Source organism: Cinclus cinclus, chromosome 3 (assembly GCF_963662255.1).
Source record: "Cinclus cinclus chromosome 3, bCinCin1.1, whole genome shotgun sequence".
Taxonomy (NCBI): Eukaryota; Metazoa; Chordata; class Aves; order Passeriformes; family Cinclidae; genus Cinclus; species Cinclus cinclus.
In genome coordinates, this window is record NC_085048.1 from 50,972,777 (window position 1) to 50,998,080 (window position 25,304).

Here is a 25,304-nt window from a genome sequence, read left to right on the forward strand (position 1 = left end):
AGATACAAATCAAAATGCAGGGAAATTGTGGAAGTGACAGGCTTCCTGTCTCCTTCATCATGGAGAGATGAGGCTAAAGGATGGTGTTGTCAATGGAAACAATGTAGCTGAGAAGAAGTCATAAACCTATCACATATTTTCAGCACTGATACCTGAAAACATTATAGCATTTGCTGGTGTATATAACAGTTATTTGTGTTTCTCCTCCTGCAAAGGTACTGTTCTAGTTTTGTATCTTGGTAGAATATAAGTCAGTAACCAGTGAGAAATGCAGTTTTCATTAAAACAAGAAGTTGAAACATTTCAAACCCATTTTACAGCTTACGGTTTGTTTGTTTTTTTTTTTTTAATTCAGAGCAATCGCCTTGGATATGGGAAAAGGAAATATCTTCATATATATTTTCTGGTTTGTTCTAATCTATTTATGCTTTTGCTTTTTACTCATAGGTTTCCGTGCTGGAGAGGCAGATATTTGACTTCCTTGGTTATCAGTGGGCACCCATCCTCGCAAATTTTATACACATTATTATAGTCATACTTGGCTTATTTGGAACCATCCAGTATAGACCTCGTTACATAACAGGAGTGAGTATTTAATTTCATTTACTTACTTTGATATGCATGTGAAAAAAAAAACAAACTGAAAAGTGCTCCAAACGGCATCACTCATAAAACAAATAGAAATCTTATCTTGTTTTATTTTTTTTTTCTGTAACATTTTGCATTTACTTACTGTGCTTTTGGGACACCTGCAATAATCAGCTGGTACAGTCTCCAAAAGTTAAAAGTCAATATGATCATTAGCTGAATGACAATATGAACTTTCAAGTGGAGTCAGCTTTAGGAATTACAACGTCTTCAGCATTAGGGGAATTTAGAGCCAGTCTAAATGTTAGCCATAACTTTTCTAGCTACATAGGACCTCCCCAACAGAGGCATGATTCATTATAGTTACTCATTATTGTTATTAACTACTGTTGCTAGAGTGCTTATCTGTTATGTACATGCCTCCTACAATTTATAATCCAACCTGAAAGTGAGGTAGGATGATGTGGTAAGAAATAATGGACTGAGAGGTCCAGTATGAAAATAAGGATTTAGATGTTAATTAATATTTTCAATCCATTTCTTTCCTTATTCAGCTACCCCTTATACACAGACTTAGTATGTCTGTACTCTCTGGCACAATGTAGTATAATTAAATCCTTATTTCATACTCTGGGTTTGTGGGGTTTTTGCCATTTGTACTTCTGCAAGGAAAGAGTAATGGAAACTCTGAAAACCATCATTCAGAATACCTTTTGTTACATTTTTATAGCAATCTTGCTGCCAAAATTAACTATTAATTCACATAAAGCTTGTATACATTTCAGAGACAGGAGCTGAAAAATTTGCCCATATGCAACCATATTTTCATATCAGATGAAAACAAGGCAATCTTAAAATGATAGAATGGTTTCTATCAAACTTAAAGACCACCAGAATCCAGCCTGGCAGGCCACGAGTCAACCAGATTGCTTTAAACTCCATTTCAACCTGGTCCTGAGCCCTTCTAGGCATGGGGCATACACAGCTTCTCTGGAAAACATGTTCTAGTGTCTTACCAGCCTCACAGTGAAGAAGATTTCCTAATATCTAATCTAAACCTACTCTCAATTTACTCTTTCAATTTAATGCCATACCCCTTGCCTTCATTAACTCCGCTGAATCTGCACCCTCTTCTGCAAAGTCTCTTTCTTTACTGTTCCCTCATACCAGCAGTCACTCAGAATACAGAAATATTTTGCTTTTACCCCTGTGCTACCATGCATATTGCAAAACTGTGATTCTAGGAGAAATATATTAACATATGTGTCTTTGTCTGTGATCTCCTATATGCAGAAAATTTGTATCTGAAAAAAATGTATATGTGCAATGCCATTATGCATGCAAACAATTCAATACATTAAAAAATTTACTATCAACATTGAAAAGTATGTTGAAAGACTTAAATATTTAGTTTTCCTTGAAGTTACAATATTAGTAGTAATCTGAACTAGAGTTTCCTTTTATTTCTGGTACTTTGACCAGTACAAAAGACTTGAAAATAAAAATGCAAAATGCAAACACCCATTAAAGAAAAGGGGTTAAATGTTCCATCCCAAGACTATTCTGTGGCATAAAATGAAGCATGAGCATAAAATGCACAGCTGAGCTAAACAAAAAGTTAGATTTAAATGGCCTGCTACTATGATAAGTGCATTGTAAATAGGGAAAAACACCAGCTTTATGCATTTAGTGCATTCACATGAGTTTCTGAATGATATGGGTTGTGCAACACTGTTCTAACTAATTTTCACACACATCTTTCTTAGAGCTTACCCCAACTGTGTAGCCCATCTGGCTTTGTGAGTTTGCCTCTGCATCATCTCATTGATTTGGATAGAACCAATCTAAGATCAAATAGTCTTGCTCTGAGTTGATAAAAGACACCTGAATGTGCCAGTTATCACAGACAGTTTGAATAAGAAGGCAGTGATAAAAATTTCATCCTTTATTTAGTTGATCAGCAGAGGAGCTCTGTGGCCCTCAGTACAAACAAGGCATGGACCTGTTAGAGGAGGTCCAGAGGAGGGCCATGAAAACAGTTAATGGGTTAGAACATCTGTCCTCTGGAGGCAGGCTGAGAGAGCTGGAATTGTTCAGCCTGGAGAAGAGAAAGATAGAGAAGGTCTTTTTACCAGGGCCTGTAGTGACAGAAAAAGGAACAATAGGTTTAAACTAAAAGAAGGCAGGGTTAGCTTGAACATAAGGAAGAAAATGTTTACAATGAGGATGGCGAGACACTGAAACAAATCAGCCAGAGAACTTGTGTATGCCTCATCCTTGGAAATGTTCAAGGCCATGTGGATAAGAATTTGAAAAAACTAATCTAGAGAAAAATATCCATGCCCATGGCAGGGGACTAAAGGATATTTAAAGGTCCCTTCCAAGCTTATACCTCATCACATTAAGTCTGGGAGAAAAGTATATATTATTAGTACTACATTACTTAACATGTAATTCCTGATATGCATGTGAAAAACAAACAAACAAACAAACAAAAACAAAAAAAAAAAAAACAAAAGACCACACACACACACACACAAAAAGATAGAGAAATAGGCAATTACGTAATGTCTGAGCTTGTTGCAGCATCATCAGTCTGCCAAACCATTAGGCCCCAGAGAGTACAGTTGAGTTAATCTATGTCTTTTTAAAGACTAGCCATGGTCAGTCACTCAACACACCAAGTGGGGTCTACTTAATGTCTTATATGACAAGCAGCCCTGACTCTACCAATTCAGGTTTGGAGTATTTCTGTTGTAAATTGAAATATGTTACCTTCCTATTTTAAAAAATGTTTAAAGCAGTACATGAAAATGTGCTTCAGTTCATCTCCCATACATACACACCAGGATACCAGCCAACAATTGCAACCATGCCATGGGAAATTGTAAGGCCTCTGAGCTACCCTTCTGAGTTTTAAAGACAGTGAGACAGTCTCCATATGGCAAATGATTTGGTGAAAAAAAATTTCAGAAGACTGTTTTGCTAAATCTTAAGAGAAAATATTTTCAGATAAAACAGTTGTTTATAAGAAAAGGATTCTTATGCTTAATATTTTAAATAAGTGAGTTCTGGCATTAATGCACCTTATTGACATAATTTGATTTATCTTCCAGATAATGGCTTTATTTATAATAAGAAAGTGTGTGTACTCAAGCTCAGTTCAGAAATTGTTCTAAAATATATTTTTCACAGAATCACAGAATGGGTAAGGTTAGAAGAGAACACAGTGGATCAGCTGGTCTTACTTCCTTGCTCAGTCAGGGTCATCCTAGAGCACATGGCACAGGATTGCATCCAGATAGTTCTTTAATATCTCCAGTCAGAGAGACTCCATAACCTCTCTGGGAAACTTCTAGTGCTCATTCACCTGCACAGTAAACAAGTTTTTCCTCTTATTTTACTTCTGCCTTCCTTTAGGTGTTAAGAGGAAAAAAAAATAATAAGCCTGTTTAATAAAAAGGATGATTAAATTAAAGAGAATGGTCACTGTGCATCCTCATCAGCTTGCAAGACACAAAATTTTGAAGTCTGTAAAGTCACACTCCTACTTGAATCTGCTCTTTGTAAAAGGTTTTCTTAGGAAGTACTTTTCCATTCTGAGACAAACCATTCAGTGCTTCAGCTTAATTGTACTTACGTGATTTACTGTGTTGTAACTGAAGTGCAAACATTTATTTATAGAAGGAGGCACACAGACACAGAAATTTCTTCTCTGCTCTACAGAACTTTTCATAGCAAATGATAATTTGGAAACATAAGCAATAATTTTCTGCATAATCATTTTGAGCTTATGCCCAATAATATTATAAGTACAATTAAGTAAATGACCTTGAACATTTCAGTAGTAGATCTGTCTGGTGGCTGTCACAGGAGGCTGTGAATCAAGATACTGATTCTGTTTCAAATTGTGCCATTGGAAAGATGATTTGTTTGTTCAAGTTTCTTCAAGCACACATAATATCATTCTTCAGTTTTTTCCTTGATTCAGTAGTTTGTCATGGATAATAATGAATGGAAATGTTTTATTCTGTAGTTCATAGAATCACAGAACCATAGAATGTGCTGAGTTGGAAGGAACTATCATTGAGTTCAAGTTCTGGCCCTGTTCAAGACACACACGTGGTGCCTGGGAGCATTGCCCAAACACTTCCTGAGCTCTGTCAGGCTTGGTGCTGTGACCACTTGCCTGGGGAACCTGTTCCAGTACCCAGCCACCCTCTGGGTGAAAAACCTTTTTCTGATGTTCATCCTAAACTTCCTCCATCTCATCTTTATGCCATTTCCTCAAATCCTGTCACTGATCTTCACCAGAGAGATCAGTGCCTATCCCTCTACTTCCCCGTGTGAGGATGTTGAAGACCAAAATGAGATCTCTCCTCAGTTTTCTCTTTTCTAGGCTGAAAAAATCAAGTGACTTCAGCCCCTCTTCTTAAGGGGCTCCAGACCCTTCCCCATCCTCATGTCACTCATTTGGATATTTTTTTAATTGCTCAATATCTCTTTTATATTATAGTGCCCAAAACAAGCACACGGGGTTCAAGGTGAAGCCACCCCATCTCAGAGCAGAGCAGGACAATCCCCTCCCTTGCCCAGCTGTGATGCTGTCCCTGATGCCCCCCAGGTCAGGGTTGTCCCTCCTGGCTGCCAGGGCACTGCTGACCCATGTTCAACTTGCCATGGACCAGGACCCCCAGCTCCCTTTCCACGGGGCTGCTCTCCAGCCTCTCATTCCCCAGTCTATACACACAGCCAGGGCTGCCCCATCCCAAGTGCCAAATCCAGCACTGGCCCTTCTTAAACTTTATGTGGCTGGTGATTGTCCAGCCCTCTGCTTTGCCAGTGTCTCTCTGCAGGGCCTCTCTGCCACTGAGGGAGTCAATGGCTCCTCCCAATTTGGTGTCCTTGGCAAATTTACTACTCCTTTGAGTCCTACATGCAAGTCATAAATGAAGATATTGATGTGCACAGGGCTGAGGGTGGAGCCCTATGGAACCCTACCTGTGACAGGACACCAGCCTGATGTCACCCCATTCACTATAACCTGTGCCCAACTCATGAGGGTGTTGCTCACCCATCACATAACACAGTTATCCAGCTGGGAGCTGGACGTTTTGTCCAGAAGGGTACTGTGGAAGACAGTATCAAAAGCTTTGCTAAAGTTCCAGAATACTTGCTTTTCTAGATCAATGAGGTGGGTTACCCTATTGTAGAAGGAAAACAGGTTCAACAAGCAGGATTTTCCCCTTGTGAAGCCATACTGGCTGTGACTGTGTTGTCCTCCAGACATTTTTCTCTATCTCCCAGAATAATATTTTCCATGATTTTACAAGACACTGAAGTGAGACTGACAGACATATAGTTTCCAGGGTCCTCCTTGCCCTTTTGAAAACTGGAACAATGTTAGCTAGCTTCCAGTCAACTGGAAGTCAACTTCTCTGGATTCCCAAGACCACTCAAAAATCATCCAGAGAGGCTTTACAGTGTCATCAGCTAGCTCTTTGAGGAATCTGGATGAATCCCATCAGGCCCCATAGGTTTGTAGGCATCCAGCTGGAGCAGCAGATCCTACAAAAGTTGAGGATCCACTGGGAGTTGATTGTTCTTACAGTCATGGTCCTCCAGCTCAGGGCACTGAGGCCCTCTTGGTCCATCCTCCATGTTGAAGACAGAGGGAATGAATGCATTAAATACTCCTGTCTTGTCTCTGTCCTTTGTTTATGTGTTCATACCTATATATTAATTTCTGTATTTCAATGTATTTAGTTTATTAATGGATTATTTCTAATAGTCACTGGATTTTCTTTGTAATTCAAGTAACAAAACAGTTAGCTATTATATCTACTATATTTCAGAGAAGACCAGCTCCTTAGATTTGTATTTCTGGCACAATTGGGCTTAAAAAAACAGAATTTATTTCCTGCATTGGAAATATCACTAATACCAGCAAGAGAATTATTAAGTTTTAGGATATTCTGTCACTATTTACAAAAATCTTTGCTGAATGTGAGCTAGAAGCAAGCTGAACAAAACTGAAGTAAATCCACTTAAAATGGAAATGGTACTTGTATAAAACATTTTTCATTATCCATGCTGTTCTCAGTGTAAAAATTTCCAGGACTTATTTGTTTCGGTCAGGATGAAAAAAGTAATGCAATGCAAGGTGATTTATATTTTAGTACTTGCAAGCCAGATCAACCAGAAAGTGTGTGACCACAGTTATATTTCCATGTTAACAGGAAAATCTGTGTCAATGAAAACTTAAGTAATTGCTAAAATATCAGGAGTAATCCAAATATATATCTACCCACTGGAAAAATTAAAACAAATCAAACAAAAGAGGTATCTCAAGGATAAACAATGAAAAATAATGTTGGCAGGATAGCAATTTCCCCAGATTTAGTACAGTTTCAGGAATTAAACTTCACATGTGCCTGTAGCAGGGAGCACAGAAGAGCTATTTTATTTGAGAGCTGAATGTGTATTAAGATGTTCTTGCATTTGGGAAGGAAAAGTGGAGGTTGTCATCCACTAGTTTCACGTTGCTGTATTATAAGCACACTACCATTACACTCTCAATCAGAAAAATCAAAAAGATTCAGAAAACACAAACTATGCAAGATCAAGGAAGTGATAGCAGCCCCCAAATTGGCCATTATGGAAAGTTCTGCCTACATCTATATTGAACTATCGCTCAGGTGAAATTTCAACAAAATAGTTCCTCAGTGCTTACTTGTTTTGTTCTTGTGGCAGTTGATTAAAAATTAGTTATGTTAATAGTTTTCCTTCAGCTGAAAGAAAATCAGATGAGTTTTTAAAAACAGAATTGTATCTAGTCAACAATTAACAGTGATTAAATAGTGGTCACTGTTAGTGGCCACTGATAGTGGTCACTGTGTCTCAGAAAGTATCAGGAAACAAACATTTTTTGCTAACCTTTATCTTGGTGAAAAAATGATGAATGATAGAATCATTCGGATTGGAAACAACATCTGTTATCACTGAGTCCAACCATTATCCTAACATGGCCAGACCCACCACTGAACCATCTCCCTAAGTATCATGTTTGCATTTTCTTTGAATATTTCCAGGGATGAGGGAATAGAATATTGCTTTAGGATCCCTATACAATCCCAAATTAAAGAGGAGACAAAGCAAGGGAGAAACAGCACACTCATATAGCTAGTTAGTAGAGACAGTTAACTATAAGAAACATTTTTGAGAACAGTTGTGTCTGATGAAGTAAACAAAGAAACAAAATTGCTAAAACTATTGCAGCATAGGATTGCACTGAAGTAAATAAAAGCTTTGAAGTACAAAATGTGTGACCAAGAAGATGAGGACAAAAAAAGGATACAACCTACAACTGGAAAACTTAAAAGAGCAGTAGTAAACCTTACACAAATTTGTTTGGGACACTGGTGAAACTCCATAACATGAATTAAGACTCTTACAGTCTGGATAATCCACCTCAGCCCTGAATTAGCTTTGTTTCGTTCATGGTTTAATTTTTGTTATGCCAGATAAATTGGTGCTAATGAAGCACTCGTATTTTATGTTGTACTAGTTTCTGCATAGGGGCATTTTCTTGAAATGTTTTCCATGCCATGAATAGCAGAATGAATTCTCCTTAGCATTTTCCATTATAAGTATTCAATACGTTAGTATTCTTTTCAGTCCAGAATTTATATTAATATTTTGTTTGAGGAATACTTGCTGTTTGTCAAAGCTCTTCTTCTTAAAGAGTATCCTTTATTCTGGTCACATTTTCAGTAGTCCTTTCTCAGGTCTTGTCAGTGCTTTCTGAAGTATTTCCATGTTCAGAAATACCTGGAAGTTGCACACTATTGCAACTTTTTTCTCTTAAAAATTCTCATTAAAATTAGTAACACAGTTTGGATGCCAAGGAAGAGGGGAGTTTGTGATTCTTTTTATAGTATGTCATTTTACTACTGATGCTACCTCCATACAAATGGCCTTTGTAAACTTGGCTAACTGTTATTTTATTGGAGAGTTTTGCTCACTTCTGGGAGATGCTGTGAAAAATCAGTAGGGATTTAAGTAGAAGACTGCCCTTTGGACTTTGAACAACATATGCTGAAAGGGATTTTGATTCACAGGGAGGTAATGCTGTTTAATAGAGTGCTTTTGCTGCTGTTGTGTTAAAAGACTAGATTTTAGTATGTTGTGAATTCAAATGTACTTTAATTTATATTTAAAAGACTGGCTCAGCAGTTTACTTTTGTAACTGAATCTAGCCTGTTTTAGGGTAGAGATGGGAATGTGTAGTGAGTAGAATTTTGTGAATAGCTGGCTGGCCATAGCACTAGTCCAAATTATGAGTCAAATGGCTCACACATATACAGAATTTGATCAAACAAAGCTTAAGTATTCCAGTTTTCAAAAAACAGTTCTTTCTGTATGCTTAATAGTTAGCTTATTGGTGGAGTATTAAATACAAGTTTAAAACAAGTGGTTTTGTTTTTTACCTGGTAATCAGTCCAAAAAGTTGGTCTAAGATTTGATGAGCCAGAGCTTTGTACCTCTCCTTTTAGATATGTTTTGATAACTTGCAAGACATCTCAATGGATTTCAAATTCTCAAGCCCTGGACATTCTGCTAAGTCTTGAATAAATATGTTCAAGAATCACTTCTAGTATAATATTATACTGAGTGCACTTGTCTTGACTGTATGGAAGTAGGTGAAAGAAGATATTCTACGGTAATTTTCTCTGTATTTTCTGTCCTTTCTTGGGTCTTTTTCATATTATTTAGGATAGAGTATCTCTTTTCCCTGTAATTGTCTGCGTGAAGTTTGACTACTTTTATCTGCTCTCTTCACTGGGACTTATTTACATGTGAGGCATTGAGTGTACAAATAATTAATCGAAAGAAAAATATGTAAAGGATGGTTCTTCTTTAAAAAATGTAAAATATTCTTTCAAGATTAAAGAGTACTCAGCTAATCTGCTAGCCCTAAGAAAGCACAATGGGAAAAAAAACCCAAAACACGAACCTCCTGCTGATCAGAGAACTAGTCAAGACATAAAAAGGAAGTGATTCCAGATAAGAGGTCCTTAGTCTCTGATTCCTCTAAATTTTGTGTAGGACATTACTTTCTCAGAAGTTCCCTGCTGTCAAAAAACAAAGTTCTAAAGAGCAAAAGAGAAACTGCCAGACTCCAAGAGGCTTTTTAAAAAACAAGCATTTTAAAAACACAATATACTCTTCTCACTTATTTGAGCATGAAATATATTAGGTTCTTAAAGCCACTGATTCCTGAAAATTAATTTGATATACTTTCAGAAAAATTATTAAAGACATTCTGGACAAGACTTCAGTACAGAATTTACTTGAACAGTTCTGCATGTAGTTTTGTTTTCTTTCAGATGGAGATGGATTTTCACTAATTTTAGAGGTTTTTTTAAGTTTTCCATTATAAAAAGTCCTTTTAAAGACACGTAGCTAATATTGCTTTTTAGTGGTTAAAATGTTGATTATTAGAAGAGGAAAGATTTTAATTTGCATCATCTAATTAAGTGCATCTTTGCGTCCCAAGAAATTTTATGCAGAACCTGTTCAGTGCAGGAAAATGACTGATACTTTTAATTTAAATCCACACTTATTAGTCTCATGATAGGTTTGACTGGTGTAGAATTCAGCTACAATCACCCTTTCCTAGAGCTTTTATTCCCATTCAATAAATTGTATTGACATTTAAAAAGTAGCCATTCAAAATGGCTTTCTCTCTCCCATTCCACAGAAACGGAAGATGGTTTTCCAGGGAGTCACCACTGAGGACTAAAGTTCCATGTAGAACTGAAAATAATGTAGAATGAATATTTTATTTTATTTGCATTCAAACCAGAGAGCACACCATGGAAAGTTGAAAACATGAAGTCCCTCTGCATTTCATTTTGTTTCTTTAGAACAGATCCTCTGTTTTGTCACCATAATGACAAGTGGATTTTATTCTCCAGTGGAGTCTGTGCTTCATTTTTTAATAGTTTTTTTTTTTTCTCTTTAGAAGAAATAACAACCCTTTCTGTTAAAATAATGTCTAACTGGCACTTTGTAGCTGAAATACTATAAAGAGCAAGGAGAATGAACGACTTAGCTGATGAAGTCTTTAAACAGATATGTAGAGGAAGAGATTAGAGATGAAATCCATGGGCTTTGCTTCCTCTACCTAAACTGCAGTGGAAAGCATTAAAATTCTCTTATGCACCCAATAGCCCTGGCCAGCTAGACATAATTAAAAATCAAGCAAGGATAAGGCAATGTTTCCACTGCTCTGGAATGACCTCTGTAGTTCAGTGCTGAATATTTTTCTTTATCTAACATAATCAGGTTTCCTTGTGTTTCCCAGATTTACGCCTGAATTTATTACTGTGGATTTTCACATTATTTATTTAGCATTTTTTTCCATCTGGTGTTTATCAATTATGCTGACATGTGCTTGTCTAAAAGGTTATAGCTCTATCTTTTCATCTTTTATTTGCTTATAGCATTCATTCATGGTGATATCTGTCCACCTCAGAGCTTTTGATGTCTCTGTCCTTGTGTCACGCTACTGGAGTAGGGAACTGTTCTTCCACACAGCTTTAAAATACAGGAGCCAAAACATTAAAAGTCTGAGACATTTTTTTTCATTATCAGATAAAGACTGTGACAGATAATCATGTGAATCCATTTTTCTCAAGTTACAAGTCAATGTTTTACCCAATGCCTCCAGCAAACATGATGCCACAAACTCTCTATAAAGACTGGAATCACAGCTCCCTAACAGTGTGGAATACTTCTGTGAGAAAAATAAATAAATAAATAAATAAAACAATCTTTGGACAGTATCCCTCTGTTCCATCTGTCAGCTATACCCCATGCAGCCACTCCCCTCTGCTGGGATGGGGAAGAGAATTGAAAGGGTAAAAGTGAGAAAACACACAGGGTGCAATGAAGACAGTTTGAGATATTACACAAAATATGTTCAAGCAAGCAAACCACAACAACAAATTAATTTTCTGCTTCTCATGCACAGGCAGGAGCTCAGCCATTCCCAGGAAAACAAGGCTCCATCACGCCTAACAATTATTTGGGAACACAAACACCATCACTCCAAACATCCCCCTCTCCCTCTCTCTTCCCCCTCCCACCACCTTATAGCCTGAGCACGATGTCATAGGGCATGGGGTGTCCCCAGGGTCAATTGGGGTTGGCTGTCCTGGCTGTGCCCCCTCCCAGCTTCCTGGGCACTCCCAGCCTCCCTACTGGTGGGGTGGGGTGAGAGGCACAAAAGGCCTTGGCAGGCTGCAAGCACTGCTCAGCAACAACAAAAGCATCTTTTTATTAGGAACACTGTTTTCAGCACCAACCCAAAACATAGCTTCATACCAGCTACTCTGAAGAAAATTATCCCAGACAAAGCTGGTACATTCTTTTGGCAAGGGAAAAGTTGCTGGTGCCTCAACCTGGCTTTGTGTCAGGCTTGGTGGCTGTTGCAATGGTTACTGGTATCTCTTGTTGCACTCCTTCCTGAAGATTAATATATTTCAATTAACAGCTTATAACATAGCGAAATATACATTACAAAAGATCAGGAAACATTGCCTTCAGTCCAAACTGCTTGCTTAAATCTCATATTCCTCTGTTGTGCTGCCTCTCCTTTGCAACTGGCTCCTGGCTCTGGGCTTGTGGAATACCATCACAGAGGAACAGCTCTGCTGATGCTCTTCTTTCTTTTCTAGCTCCTTCTGTACTTCTATGTCTCCCTGTAATCTCTTCACTTTGACTCAGTTGCTAATCTCTGCATGTATATTTGAAAAGGCATTGTACTGCATGTAGCTAAAATGCAGTTTTGGCTTTAAATTAAATTAAGTCTGAGCAGCAACACTTACCAGTACTGTACCAAAACCAAGTTGTTCTTCTGGCCAACTGATTAAGTTTTATGCATTCTTAATACTTTGAGTGAAGCTGACTTTAGTCATAGTTGTCTTATATCTCTGCACAGGATGACCTGACAGTACCCGGAGTCCACCCTCATAATTTTTTCAGGAGGTTTTTTTCCTAGGAAACGTGGCTGATTCTTTTTTTGTGAGCTTCATTGTCACCCTGAGGTCATGCTACAAGAAAGGTGCATTAAGAAACGCACAAAGCTATACTACCCTATTTATTTACAAATCCCCATTTCCAAATCTAAGAGAAGATGGACATGCTTTTCTTCAGTTATATTCCAAATGTGGCCTCTTTTTGTTTTTCCCCCAGCTGAACAAGAACCTGCATAAAATAATGTGTAAGTCTTGTCAGAAATCTCCATTTCAGAATTGGAGAGATGTTTTTCTCTTCCCATCTCTACTTACCTTTTAAAATTTCTGATGTTTTCATTATGGTTTTCAGGTCCCAAAGCTCCACAAGAAACAGGTCATGGGCATTCTTTCAAGTTTTGCCTGTGTCTGTGAGAAGAATACCAATGGAGATAGATTTTCTGAATGAGGCAGGATATACGATGACTAGAGTTGTAAAATGCACTATAAAACATATTCCAAAATTTCCAATGCCCCCTACTTCTATAATTTAGCTGTCAAGGACACTATTTATTTGCATTTTGTTTCATGGGTTATTATGTATGTTAGACATAGATGTTAATTCTACATATATTCATGTTAGTTGGATCATAGTGAAGCAGCATTTTTTGTGCTGTGAACTCAGCAGGTAAGATTTGAATTACAAATGCCTCTAAGGACAGAATTTTACATATCAATATAAATTTTATTTCTAAACAAGTCTAGTAAAGTAACATTTTAGTTCTACAATTAAATGGTATGATTCCCCCTATACCAGTTCGAGCTGCCCATAGTGCTGCTGCTCAATTTTGCTCCTAGCTGTAATTTCTTAACTATTTCCAATCATCCCGTTTGTTAGATTTATATTTCTTTATTTAATATATTAAAGCTTTGCAGCTGTTTTCATTGATTTGAATATCAATTTTGGGTGAATGAGACATAAATAATTTTCAGTTTCATGCTGTTTTTATCAGCTAGTAGGCCAGTTAAAGATTCTGTGCTGATTGTACTCTGAAACTGGTGAATATTTTTGCTTTCATTTATGGCTCACAAAATTAAGCATTTACCTGTTGGGTTTACTGTCCGACTGGAAAAATGCTGAACTCATTAGAATACCTACAGTAGTTTTCAAGTTTATTAAATCACCTTCTTTTGGAAGAGCCTATATGTTTTTCCTTGGATAAAAATTTTGTTAAAGGATAGCATTATGTAAGCAATGCATAAACAAGCAAAATCATCATAGCCATGTGTCCTTTGTTCAATAGTTTGAATAGCTTTTTTAGTCTAGATCTAAAGTAATATACAAAATATTTCTGTTGTGAGTAAAAAGCAAAAAGTTATTCATAGCCTATGGCACTAAACACTCTACATATTTAATTTTACATCTGCCTGAAGAGGAAATTCCTGTTTGAAATTCAATGTTGAAACAAGCCTGTCACTGATGTTGTGAGTTTTGTTTTACCTAGCTACTACTTCTACTTTCTGTGAAATAAGAAACACTCTCCTGTCTTTAGTCTTGTTGAATTACCTATTCATAGATTTGAAATATTTTTAGTGACATAAAAGATACAAAAGTTTTGGGTCTTACACCAACTAGTTGTCTAGTTAAGCCAATTTGTTATTTCATACTGATGTTCTGAATTCTGTAGCAAAATGAAATCCTCTTTCTGTCTTGAGAGACTTACCTGTGTTATAAATTTAATTACTACCAATATTAATGGGTTTGTCTGCATGTCTGAGGGTGATTGACAGTGCTTTTCCCTCATAAAGATGTCATTGTTAAATTCACATGGGGTAGACATGGTGTGAATAAACAGCCTTTTGTGATGTGTGTCTGTTTCTAAAATACATTGCTGTTTCTGTGTGAGAAGTCTCTTTGATGACTTTATTGACACTGTCTTTTTTACCATTTGATATTTGAGTTCTAGAATAACAGATTCTAAAAGTGGCCAGTTTTATTTATGATCACAAAAGCTCTGAAAACAGGCACTGACCATGGAATGAGGTAATAAAGTTTTGATCATTATATGCTGTGATTTGCACTCAAATTCACTTTAAAAGATGTGCATAATAGGAGGATTCCTGCACAAACCACATCACTTAGAGTCTGTAGAAACTAAAAAGCTCTGGTTAAGTCAGGAACATGTGTATGTATGTTCATGCAGGACAGTGAGTGGGAATTTTGAATACTGTGTTGCCTTTCCCATAAACCTAGTCTTCATACCACTAGTAGGAGAGATGATGTGACTCCCAGATTTGTCCTGGTCATCTGGGAAACAGAACTGCCAAGTAAGTGCTGGCATTGAAAATCATGAGGACTGAATCACACTGAAATACATGAGGGTTTTTTATTTTTTTATTGTCTTAAAGGGGTGTGTATCACTAGAGTGATCCTGAGAGTAAAAATTTTTTGTCTTGAAATCAAATAAATAGAATATGGACTTAATCACACCGTATTACTCTTGGCCCTGTTTCTCTATAGAAAACCTTCATTTAGTAGTTGCAAAATATAATGAATGCTCTCTCTTCACTGTTGAATAACTTAGGTCACTGTATTCGATTTTGTGCTCCTTAATGTAGGTAATAATGAGATACTCGGCCATCTCTGCTCTCCTGGACTTTGCCGTGGTGCAAATTCTCCACTCAGTTCCCAGTCTCAAAAATGGAACCTACGCAGTTCTGCTGCCTATGTACACGTGCTGTAGTTAACCTATCTGTAAAAGTTATTCCTTCAACGTTCAACTCTGTGAGCTTTTTGTGTTTTCTGTTTTTCCATTTCTTGTAATCCTCTTATCAGCCTTTGTGTCTCTGTTGAACTTTCTTACTGGACATAACAAGCAAAACAAGTTCTTATGATAAAGTACAGCAGTTTTCCATCATCTTTCAGCATTTCTTTGTGCTTTGGAAATTCAAGTTTTCCTTCCTATCTCTACAAACCAAATGGAATAGTAGGTTTTTTGTTTGGTTGGTTTTGGGGCTTTTTTTGTGTTTGTTTGTTTGACTGCCTTCTTGGCATCATTACTACTTCATATGGCTGGGTTATTCCCTGCTGAGTTCCTCTGAGTCCAGTTCAAATTAGGTGGTGTACACGTTGAACATAACTCACTTCGGTTCCACATCTGAATTTTGGCTTATATAGTCCAGACAAACTGTTAAGACTATTTGAGTTTCTATTTTTTTTTTTTTTTGTTCCTCAAGTCATTTAAACGATGCTGATAAGCTGCAAAATACTGTCTTATGATCCAAAATCTAGAGTGCTCCAATCACATACTCCCAGGGAGTTTGGGATTAATTAGAGAACATTATGTTGGATAGACAGTATTTTTTAATTGGTTGCCTAATAGTATGTATTTTGCCATTATTTGAATGGCAAAATATCTCAGTATGTTTCTGTGCTTTCAAAACACTAACTCAGATATCCCACATCAGCTTTGACATCTAGCAACTATACAGGTTTAGCCCAAAAAATTTTGTCATTTGCTTTTACTACTAGTAGTGTACATTTTCACAGAAACTGGCATTTGTTGATGTTAATGGTTAGGATTTTCTTTCATCAGTCTCTCTATGAAATATGAGTGGATATAGGAATGCTTTAAGCTGCATTTGTTTGCTAATTGGACTATGAGTTTACCTCATGACAGAAACAAAGCAGCTCACACTCGCTGCATTTTTCATTTAGTTTTGTTACTGCTTGAAGCCTAATTTTATTACAATTTCAATTTGACATGGTAACATATTTGTTTTGACAATGAATTAATTTCTACCAAGATAATTCAAAGCTAGCTATGTGGAGAGGTTAGTAGGGGAAAGTAGAATTACTCAATACAATAATGACTGTTCAGCTGATATATGAGGGAAAAAGATCTAAGTCTCTACAGGCTTTGAATTTATTCTACACATCCAGGGCTGGTGCTGTATTATAAGGTCAGTTTCTTGATGACTTCTGTTTAGTTATCTTTTTTACAGTTTTTTGGGTTTAGTTTGTTGTTTTTGGTTTTTTTTCTTCAATACACCTTGAAAACAGATCTCAAATGTTAAATCTCATTTTGCCTAATTGGAATGGGTTTTGGGTTTTTTGTTTTGTTTTAGTTAGTTAGGTAGTTGGTTTGTTTGTTTGCTGGTTTTTTTTTCTTTTTTTTGGGGGGGGGGGGGGGGAGGGGGGTGTAGTCCAGCTTTGTTGTTGAGTATCCTGTGGGGGATTTTTTGCCAGTTTGAGTTTGGATTTTTGAGTGAAGTTTTAGATAAGGTAACTGTAGCATTTTTTGCTTCCTATTTAATTTAAATCTATCAAAGTATTCACAGTCGGATCCTGCCATTAGTTGAATTGGAGGACAGTTTCCATTTCTTTACAGTGTAACCTTTATCCTGAGGGAGTACAAAAATCAGAGAAATGTTAGCCCTCTCCCAGTAGGGCTTGACTCTCAATAAATAATCTATCATCTGTCTTTCCATCATTTTTATGAAATCTATTTGAAGCTGCATGGTGAGTGCTGAGTGCTGAATGTCAATGACAACTATGTTAAGACAGCCAGAAATATTCATTAATATGCTTGTGCATAGTCTGCTATTTCATTTCACAGATACTTGAAACTATTTCTACTCACTTATTAGAAAGCATTTACATTTATCAATGGTTTTTTTGGAGAACTTATATATGGAAATTAATTGCTTAGTAGAATATATTTATTAATAATCTTCAAAGATCTGCTGCCTGTTAGGACTTGTTAGCTGATCAGTGTAGCACAGACAGGGAATCACATTTGTGGTTTTTGATCTTTTATATCAAAAGTAAAAACCCTTTTCAAATTATTCAAACTGGTTGAGTTTTGCACTAACTCTTGTGAAAAGAGGGTAACTCCCATACCATTAAGGACAGGATTGTGGCAGGATGGGTAAAGGCCTTGATAAGATCTGGATAAGAGATTTGCCAAGAAGGCCAATGCCATCCTGGCTTGTATCAAGAACAGTGTGGCCAGCAGGACCAGGGAAGTGATTGATTCTCTGTACTCTGTACTCTGCACTGGTGAGGCCACACCTCACATACTGTGTCCATTTCTGGGCGTCTCACTTCAAGAAAGACATTGAGGGGCTGAAGTGTGCCCAGAGAAGGCACACTTGTGTCTGGAACAAAAGTATTATGAGGAGCAGCTGGGAGAACTGGAATAGTTCATCCTGGGGTAAAGGAGCTCAGGGCTGAACCCTATTGCTCTGTAAACTCCCTGAAAGGGGTTGTAGGGGAGTGGGGGTCGATCTTTTCTTCCAGACAATTAGTGACATGACAAGAGGACCTGGCCTCAAACTGTACCAGGGGAGGTTCAAGTAGAATGTCAGGAAGAATTTCTTCACTGAAAGGGTTGTTGAACATTGGAATAGACTGTCCAGGAAGGTCGTGGAGTCACTATTTCTGGAGGCATTCAAGAAAAACCTGGAAGTGGTACTCAGTACCACGGTCTAGTTGACAAAATGGTGACCAGTCAAAGATTGTACTCCATGATCTTGGAGGTTTTTTCTGACATAAATGATTCTGTGCATCTCTGATAAGAGAGCCATGCTGAGTTCTGTCTTACTATGTCTCCCTTTGAAGCTAGACTGCACTGCTTTCAGTTATACTTCTAATTACCAAACCCAAGAAAACCACATGACAAGGGGATGTTCAGAAAGCCAAGGTATATAATGAGTATGTTAGGCTGCAGTGAAAACTGATTCTCACCTGTCTAAGGCTTCCCTGCTGCAAAGCTTCTGTGAGAAATAGCATGGTAAGAGAATGGAGAATGACAATCCTTAACAGTTGAACTATTTGAAGTTTTCCTGAGCTATAGATGAAATATTTATATCTACCAGAAGGAGAAATGCTATTAATCTACTCCTTATGAAAGGCTTTTAGTCAATAGTTGTGTGTATGCTGTGGTTGTCACCAGTGAAAATGGAAAGCCTTTAATACATAACAGATAACACTTTTAATTGAAATTTTATTTCTTTCCTTTCACTAATCCAGGGAATAAACGACATCTTAAAAAATAAATAGCTGCAGTTTGGCTAGCTACTTATTTTTAAATCCTTCTCCAATTGTAAATTTTCTCTCTCTGTATGCCCTTCCACAATAAACACTTATCAAAAAAATTGCCTCTGCTTTTACCAAATGAGGAGAGTTTTGCTGTAACTAAATTCTATGTGACCTCAATTTGATTCTAGTAAAAATTTCAGCCCTCAAAATGCCAGACATAACTTGAACATTAACTTCTACCTTTTTCTTTAGAAGTTTAAGGGCCCTTTTGGAAGAATAAAATTACAAAAGAATAAAAAAACAGAATATCACTGTTTTACTAGTTTCCATAGTCTTTAGCAAGTGTTAGAAGTATTGTGACAAGCTACTAAGAATGTCAATAGTAACAAAGGGTCAGTGTTGATGCTAATACAAGATTTAATTAGAAGGTTTTAATTTCACTTATTTATTAATGTAGTTGAACTACCTGTTCTTTAATTTTCTATGAATAGTCAGCTGTGTAGAGTCATGAGATACTTGCTGAAGTGAGCAAAGATATTCAGACAACTAAGTAATCAATCCTACATACACCTATGTGCACATTCGAACTTCTTATTTATCAGCAAAATATTGAACTTAGCAGGATTACTTAGGCAGAAAGATAAGCATGACCAGGTTTGGAGAATTGTGGTTTAAATTCTGATCCACAATATGATTGACTGAAGAGACAATTTCTGCTGGAATTTAATATAGAACTAACACAGAACATGAAAAAAAACCAACAACTTCTCTTTTTAAATAAATCAAATTTAAATGCAAATCTACAATGTGAAAGCATTTTTTGCCTACTGAGCTCCCTAATCTTCTTAAACAGAATGATGACTTTGCATTTCAGATCTATGGAGGATGTGCACTGAACTGTAGCATGAATTTTGAAGGTATCTTACCAAAACAATATATCTGTTCAATCTTGCAAAAGCACTTTTGATAATATGCATGCAACATATCAAAGAATTTACATTTCTCTCTATGTCTTCCCTTCCTGGGAGTATTCCTTTAAATGACCTTAATAAGCATGAAACTTCAAAACTGAGAGAAAAAACAATCCAATTATTATAATCCTGTACATTTGAATATTAGTTGAAGTTGAAAGCAAATCCTACATGCATGTGGAATATTCTTAGTCCACTGTACTGACTGTTTGTATAAGTCAAGTAGCTTTGCTTTCATATGAGTTCTGAAACAGCCTGAACAACAGAACTAGGTACTATCTTGACCAAAACTACAGAGAGGAACAAATTATTACTGTTGTTTGGTATCTAGTAGCTAACATATCAAGAAATTGTCTTGTATGACGTTGTTCAAACTGTTGTTCAAACTTTGAGTATGTACAATATATTTACAAAAATACTTTTTGATTATTTGAAAAGTAAAGAAGTCCAGCTTAAAAAATTTTGTTTCTATGCATTTGCAAATTTGAAAGGGCATTTCTGAGCATTATCACCTACTGATACAGGTAATAAAGTATACATTCATGTAAAATTGCAGACTAATTTCACACCTTTTAGTTTAAATAAGCTTTCTTGTCAGAATGCTGGGATTTGAATTATCACACAGTAAAATGCATGGTCTGTTAAGTTGCTCCTGTTAATTTCATTATTAATCACTTTCGTTGCAGTAAATTCTAAGAGCTAACCAAGAAAGTGCTCTGTTGTGCTAAACAGTGTATCAATACAGCAATGGTGGGATAAAATATAGCTTGGACAGAAAAGTTAAAAGTGAGAGAACATAGCAATCACAGAGACAAAGGCAGAAGCCAACCTGAATGAGACTGTGTTATAGCAGGCATATACCAGGCTGCCATTTTTCAAAGGATTTCCCGTTTAGATCCTAACACCTAATGATCTTGCACTAGGTGAGACTGGACCTTTGTTATGGTCTCCCGTGACTGTCAAACTCTCTGAAGATTCTAGAAGTGGGAGCATCACCCCATGCACACTCTCAGCATGCTGGAAGATGCTGCTGGAACAGAAAAGAAAAGCATTGACATGCAGTGGCTCAGCACACAGGATTCTAGTCACAACTGCATAAAGGTTTCACACTCTGATGTTCCTTGTCTGGCTTCTTTCTGTGATTGTAAAGGCAGGAGAGTCTCTCTGAAGTTTTACCTCATTTGCCTGGGAAACAGAGAGGGATCACTGTGACTGTCCAGTGTCTGCTGTTTGAAGCCTGCTGGGGTACAATTTTTATGGAAGAGTTTATTGATAATCTTAAAAGTAAGAGCTTGCAGATAAGCGTCTTTACAGCTTTGTCTCCTTTTCTAACAAGATGACATGTTAGATGCCATAGACGTTATTAAATGTCTAGCCTGTATCAGATACAGGATGTCACAAAAGGATGACACAGTTATCACAGGCCAGCAGACATGAGGATTTAAAGTCCTTGTCTGGATTATAGCCCTGGTGTAAATACATGGGAAGCTATTGCTTTCAGTGGAACTTAACTGAATGTACTAGCTAAGAATTTGTTAAGGGCTAAACGTAAGGTTTTTTTTTTCCCCCCATGGTAAATGAAAAGAAATAACACCACCAAATTGCAGCATAACTGTAGGAGTATTCTATTAGAGTCTGAAAATAGCCAGCATCTGTTTTGTCAACACCTTTCTCCCTTTCAAAAATCCCATGACACTGCAGGTGCAGAGTTTAGTTCAGGACTTGCTTTTTATTTTTGTTACGCGAATTTAATTATCATGGAAAGAGGCAACTTGATAGCATTGAAAATTAAGTCATGGGGCTTTATTTATACTCTGAACAGCCACGAGCATACTGTAATTGACATCTGTGTTAGCATCTGCATTATAACCTGACAGGTAGCTCATTCTAGGCCAATAGGTGGAAGAGTGGATTAGTTCCTATAGTAATGTATGTAAATTTTCCATGACAGAATGCTTCAAACTTTGGCCTGTCTGCCACATATAATCTGATCAAAATAGGTATTTTTACAGCACTCGATACTGTAGTTTCTAAATGCTTCACAAATATTTTGCATTATCAGCATTTTAAACCTGAGAAAATTATGTCATATTTCTGAAAAATAAATATATGCATATATAAGCATAACATCTTTCTTCCAGCATAATCTGCTGTTTTAGGAAATTTTTTAATATCTATTTTTCTTTGTTTTTGTTTTTTTCTTTTCTGTTTGCTTCTTCTGATTCTATTATTTTTATAGAGGAGGTTTCATAACATCATTGCAAACACTGGTAAGGAAATTAAGTTTTGATATGTAGTGTCTGTTAGACAGCCACTGAATTTAATGAAACCAAAACCTAAATTTCATTCTTCAATAGTATAATATTTAACATTGCATTTTGTTCTGCCAGTTATCTCATGCATAGTAAGGACTTAACTTCCAATGATTCCAACGGACTTTGCTTGAAATTAATAAATTATATTTGCATGTATTTTCTAATGAGGAAAAATAAATTTAAATTTATTAATAATAATAAATTAAAAATATTTATCAACTTTATTTAAGAAAATGTTTTATAATTAATTTAAAATTATTTATTATAATAACTTTAAAATTTATCATGCTAGTTTAAAGCATTAGAAAATAAAAAAGTGTGTCTTAGCCCGTGCAAAAGATATTACCTGAAGATTACTCCAGAATTCCTTCATTTATTGCTGTTAACTGAATCTGTTTGATCCAGCCACAGAAGAGAAATGTTTAAGAAATTTTTGACATGTCCTTTTTAAATCTGTGTATGTTTGTACCTACATTTAGGATCCAGTGTGAAATTCCTGAGTGTGCTGTGCAAATGTTTTCAGTGCCAGCTTAATATTTTTCCACTTTTCTTACCACATAGAAAAATGTACTGTTAAATTTCGCACTGTGTGGAGCTTGCTAGAGGGGAAACACAAATGTTCAGGCAGGAGTGACGTATGGCATGCACACAGAGAGAGTATAAACACTAGTAAACAGGTTCCACAGCAACTCCAGTATGGGTCATTAAGTGAGAACTTTGCACAGAAGTCACAATAAACTGCAGCGTCGTGTCTCTGAGTTTTAGGTCTTGAAATCAGTATGAGTCAGGTTTTATCATTAATGCATTTGGGTGGCAAAAGGGAAAATACTGGGCTATGTGAAATTAAACAAAACAAGTGAATGCTTGTGTGGGTGGTGAGAAACACAAATGTTCTGTTAAGAAGGTAGAAACCATCATAGATGCAGAGAGAGCAGGTTGTGGAACTAGTTAAAATGTCCGTGGAAAGTTAGCCAATATGTGGCAATATTGCTAAAAGTGAAAGAAAACTGAAAAAAAGTACGGGGGGGGAAGAAAAAAAACAAAAAAAACCCCCAACATGGTGAACTTCACAGTCTACAGCTACCCAGCTTTGCTTTCAAGGACAAATATAGCAGGTATTTCATCCTCTGATTTCCATGAATTTGTAGTCATGATTTTACTTACAGCTGTATACTCTAGGAGCAGAATGTACAGCTAAGGACCTGAAAAACTGTTGTGGTGGAAATAACTGCAAATATTTCATTGCTGTTCAAAAATTATTTCAGATCAATAACCTTTGCTGCCTTTAGAAATGGCTTGAAGAATTTCTGCCAGGAATCATAATGAGATGATGCTGTGGTTGTTGTTTGGTTGTTTGCCTTTTTTTCTTTTTAATTTATGAAATCTATTCAAAAATATGGTAACTTTCTTTTCTGGTTCTTGTGCTTGAAAATGAGTCAATAAAGCCAACAAAGCTTCTCACATACTTTGTCACAAAGAAACAGAAGTTTAAAAATAAAACTGTAGGCTTTTGGATGAGGCAACTGTTGGGGTTTTTTTGGTAAGGAAATTACAAGCAGAAAATAAGAAAGAATCATTATGGGAATAAAAAAAATAAAAATTAACATAAGTAGTTAGTAAGACAGGGAAAACATTGAAGACTGCTTACCTGATCTTTCTTAGGATAGCCATGCAAAGCAGGAAATCTCATACTGCTGGGAAATCTCTAAATATGCCAGAAGCTACTGACAAGTGTAAAATTATTCTTGGAGTAAAACAAAATTACAAACTAAAAATTATTTCAACAGAATGTCTGACAACAGAATAAAAAACTTAAAGAGCAGTTGTAAACTCAGTGTTGGAAAGAAATGGTGTTAGGCTGATATTTGAATGTTACTGTCTGCACGGGTCTTTGGAGTCTTTGCTCTTTATATTTACAGTTTTCATCATACCATTTTAAATGAAACTGAACTAAACCAAAAAAATATCCTTATAAATAACAATGGACTAGAAGCTTTGTACATATAATGTTTTTTAATCCCATTAATGAAAAGGGGGTAATGGTAATGAAGCAGTATTTATACATATATTTTTATATAATCAAAGCTGATTTTCATACTGCCCTTTAATAAGTGTTAATCTATGGAAATGCCACAACCCTTGTGATAAATGTTTCAAAATATAGCTATGTGGCTAATAGTCTTGGTGTCTTCCAGTTGTGAAACTAAATGAACCCAAGCCTTGACTTCTGCTTAGAAGTAAGATAAAATGAGAAAATTAGCCATAGTTCTACACTTTACCTATCCAGTTTAGCATCTATTTCTTATTTGCTTTCTAACATGTAGAAAACAAAGATAGACAACTAATCATATAAAATTTTTCGAAATTGCTGGACAATATGTTGTCTCTTTGCATTAAATTTTCTTTTATTGCTATATTTGATCCACAAGGTTGGGTGTCAAAAAACATATGGAAGGGAGCTTGCCATACCAAATAGATCTTCTCACTTCATCTATCATATCAGTGATTTATACATGCTGGCTACATATAATTTTGAGGAAGAATTCTTAACACTGGAATTCATGCCAGAATCAAGAATTTAGGAGACTAACATGTTTCTTTCAGTCAAAGATTCAGGACTTTTTTCTGGTTTTGGTAGATATTCCCATACCTTTCTTTCTTCAATAAAAATGTTGCACTGGAGGCCTTTTAAGGCCTAATTTCTGCAGGTTTATATATATAGCAGTCTTTTATTTTCCACAGCAAAATAAGATATTAAGACAGAAAACCCTGCTGTGTCAAAACAATTGTATAGACAAGTACTCTTTTCACTGAAAGTTGGGGGATCACATCTGCAATCTGCACTTGACACCTTCTCTAAGATTTGCCATCTATTAGTTTGAATGTTCTGCAAGTATATCCCATGGGATAACTCAAAAAAGTTCCACTTCATTGCTTCCTAATACATGTTCAGCAGGCAAAATCTTCAACACACTTAGAGCAGTGCTGAGGGAAACAGGGAATGTAAGTTAGAATTTGGGGCTGCACAGGAGCCTCTCATGCTGCTTCATCTGCTTTCTGCAGAATTTTGTTCAAAAATGAGTGCCATGGGAATGTCACCACAACATTAGGTTCTCACTTAAACTGGGAGTAGACAAGGAGGCCACAGAATTAATTCAGCCAAAGACAGTGCAAGTGTGAGGCTCGACAGAGTACCAGGGGGCACTAACCATCCTTTTCTCCCCATCCATGCACCTCCAGGCAAGTGTGATCTGAGGATGGGCAAGACAAGAAAGTGTTTAGTAATGGGAAAGCACAGAGGTTTCTAAGTATTTTCCTCTTTCTAGGTCTGCATCTGCTAAAAAACCCAGTTAATACAATGAGCATT

At 36.4% G+C, this 25,304-nt stretch overlaps 1 protein-coding gene across 1 annotated transcript in view; it reads left to right on the forward strand.

The window, feature by feature from the left end:
• Positions 1–25,304, forward strand: part of NKAIN2 (sodium/potassium transporting ATPase interacting 2) — a 513,845-nt gene that overhangs the window by 235,262 nt on the left and 253,279 nt on the right. Inside the window, exon 2 of the mRNA XM_062488772.1 lies at positions 448–585. Coding sequence (XP_062344756.1) covers positions 448–585 — 138 coding nt within the window. The remainder of the gene's footprint in view (positions 1–447; positions 586–25,304) is intronic.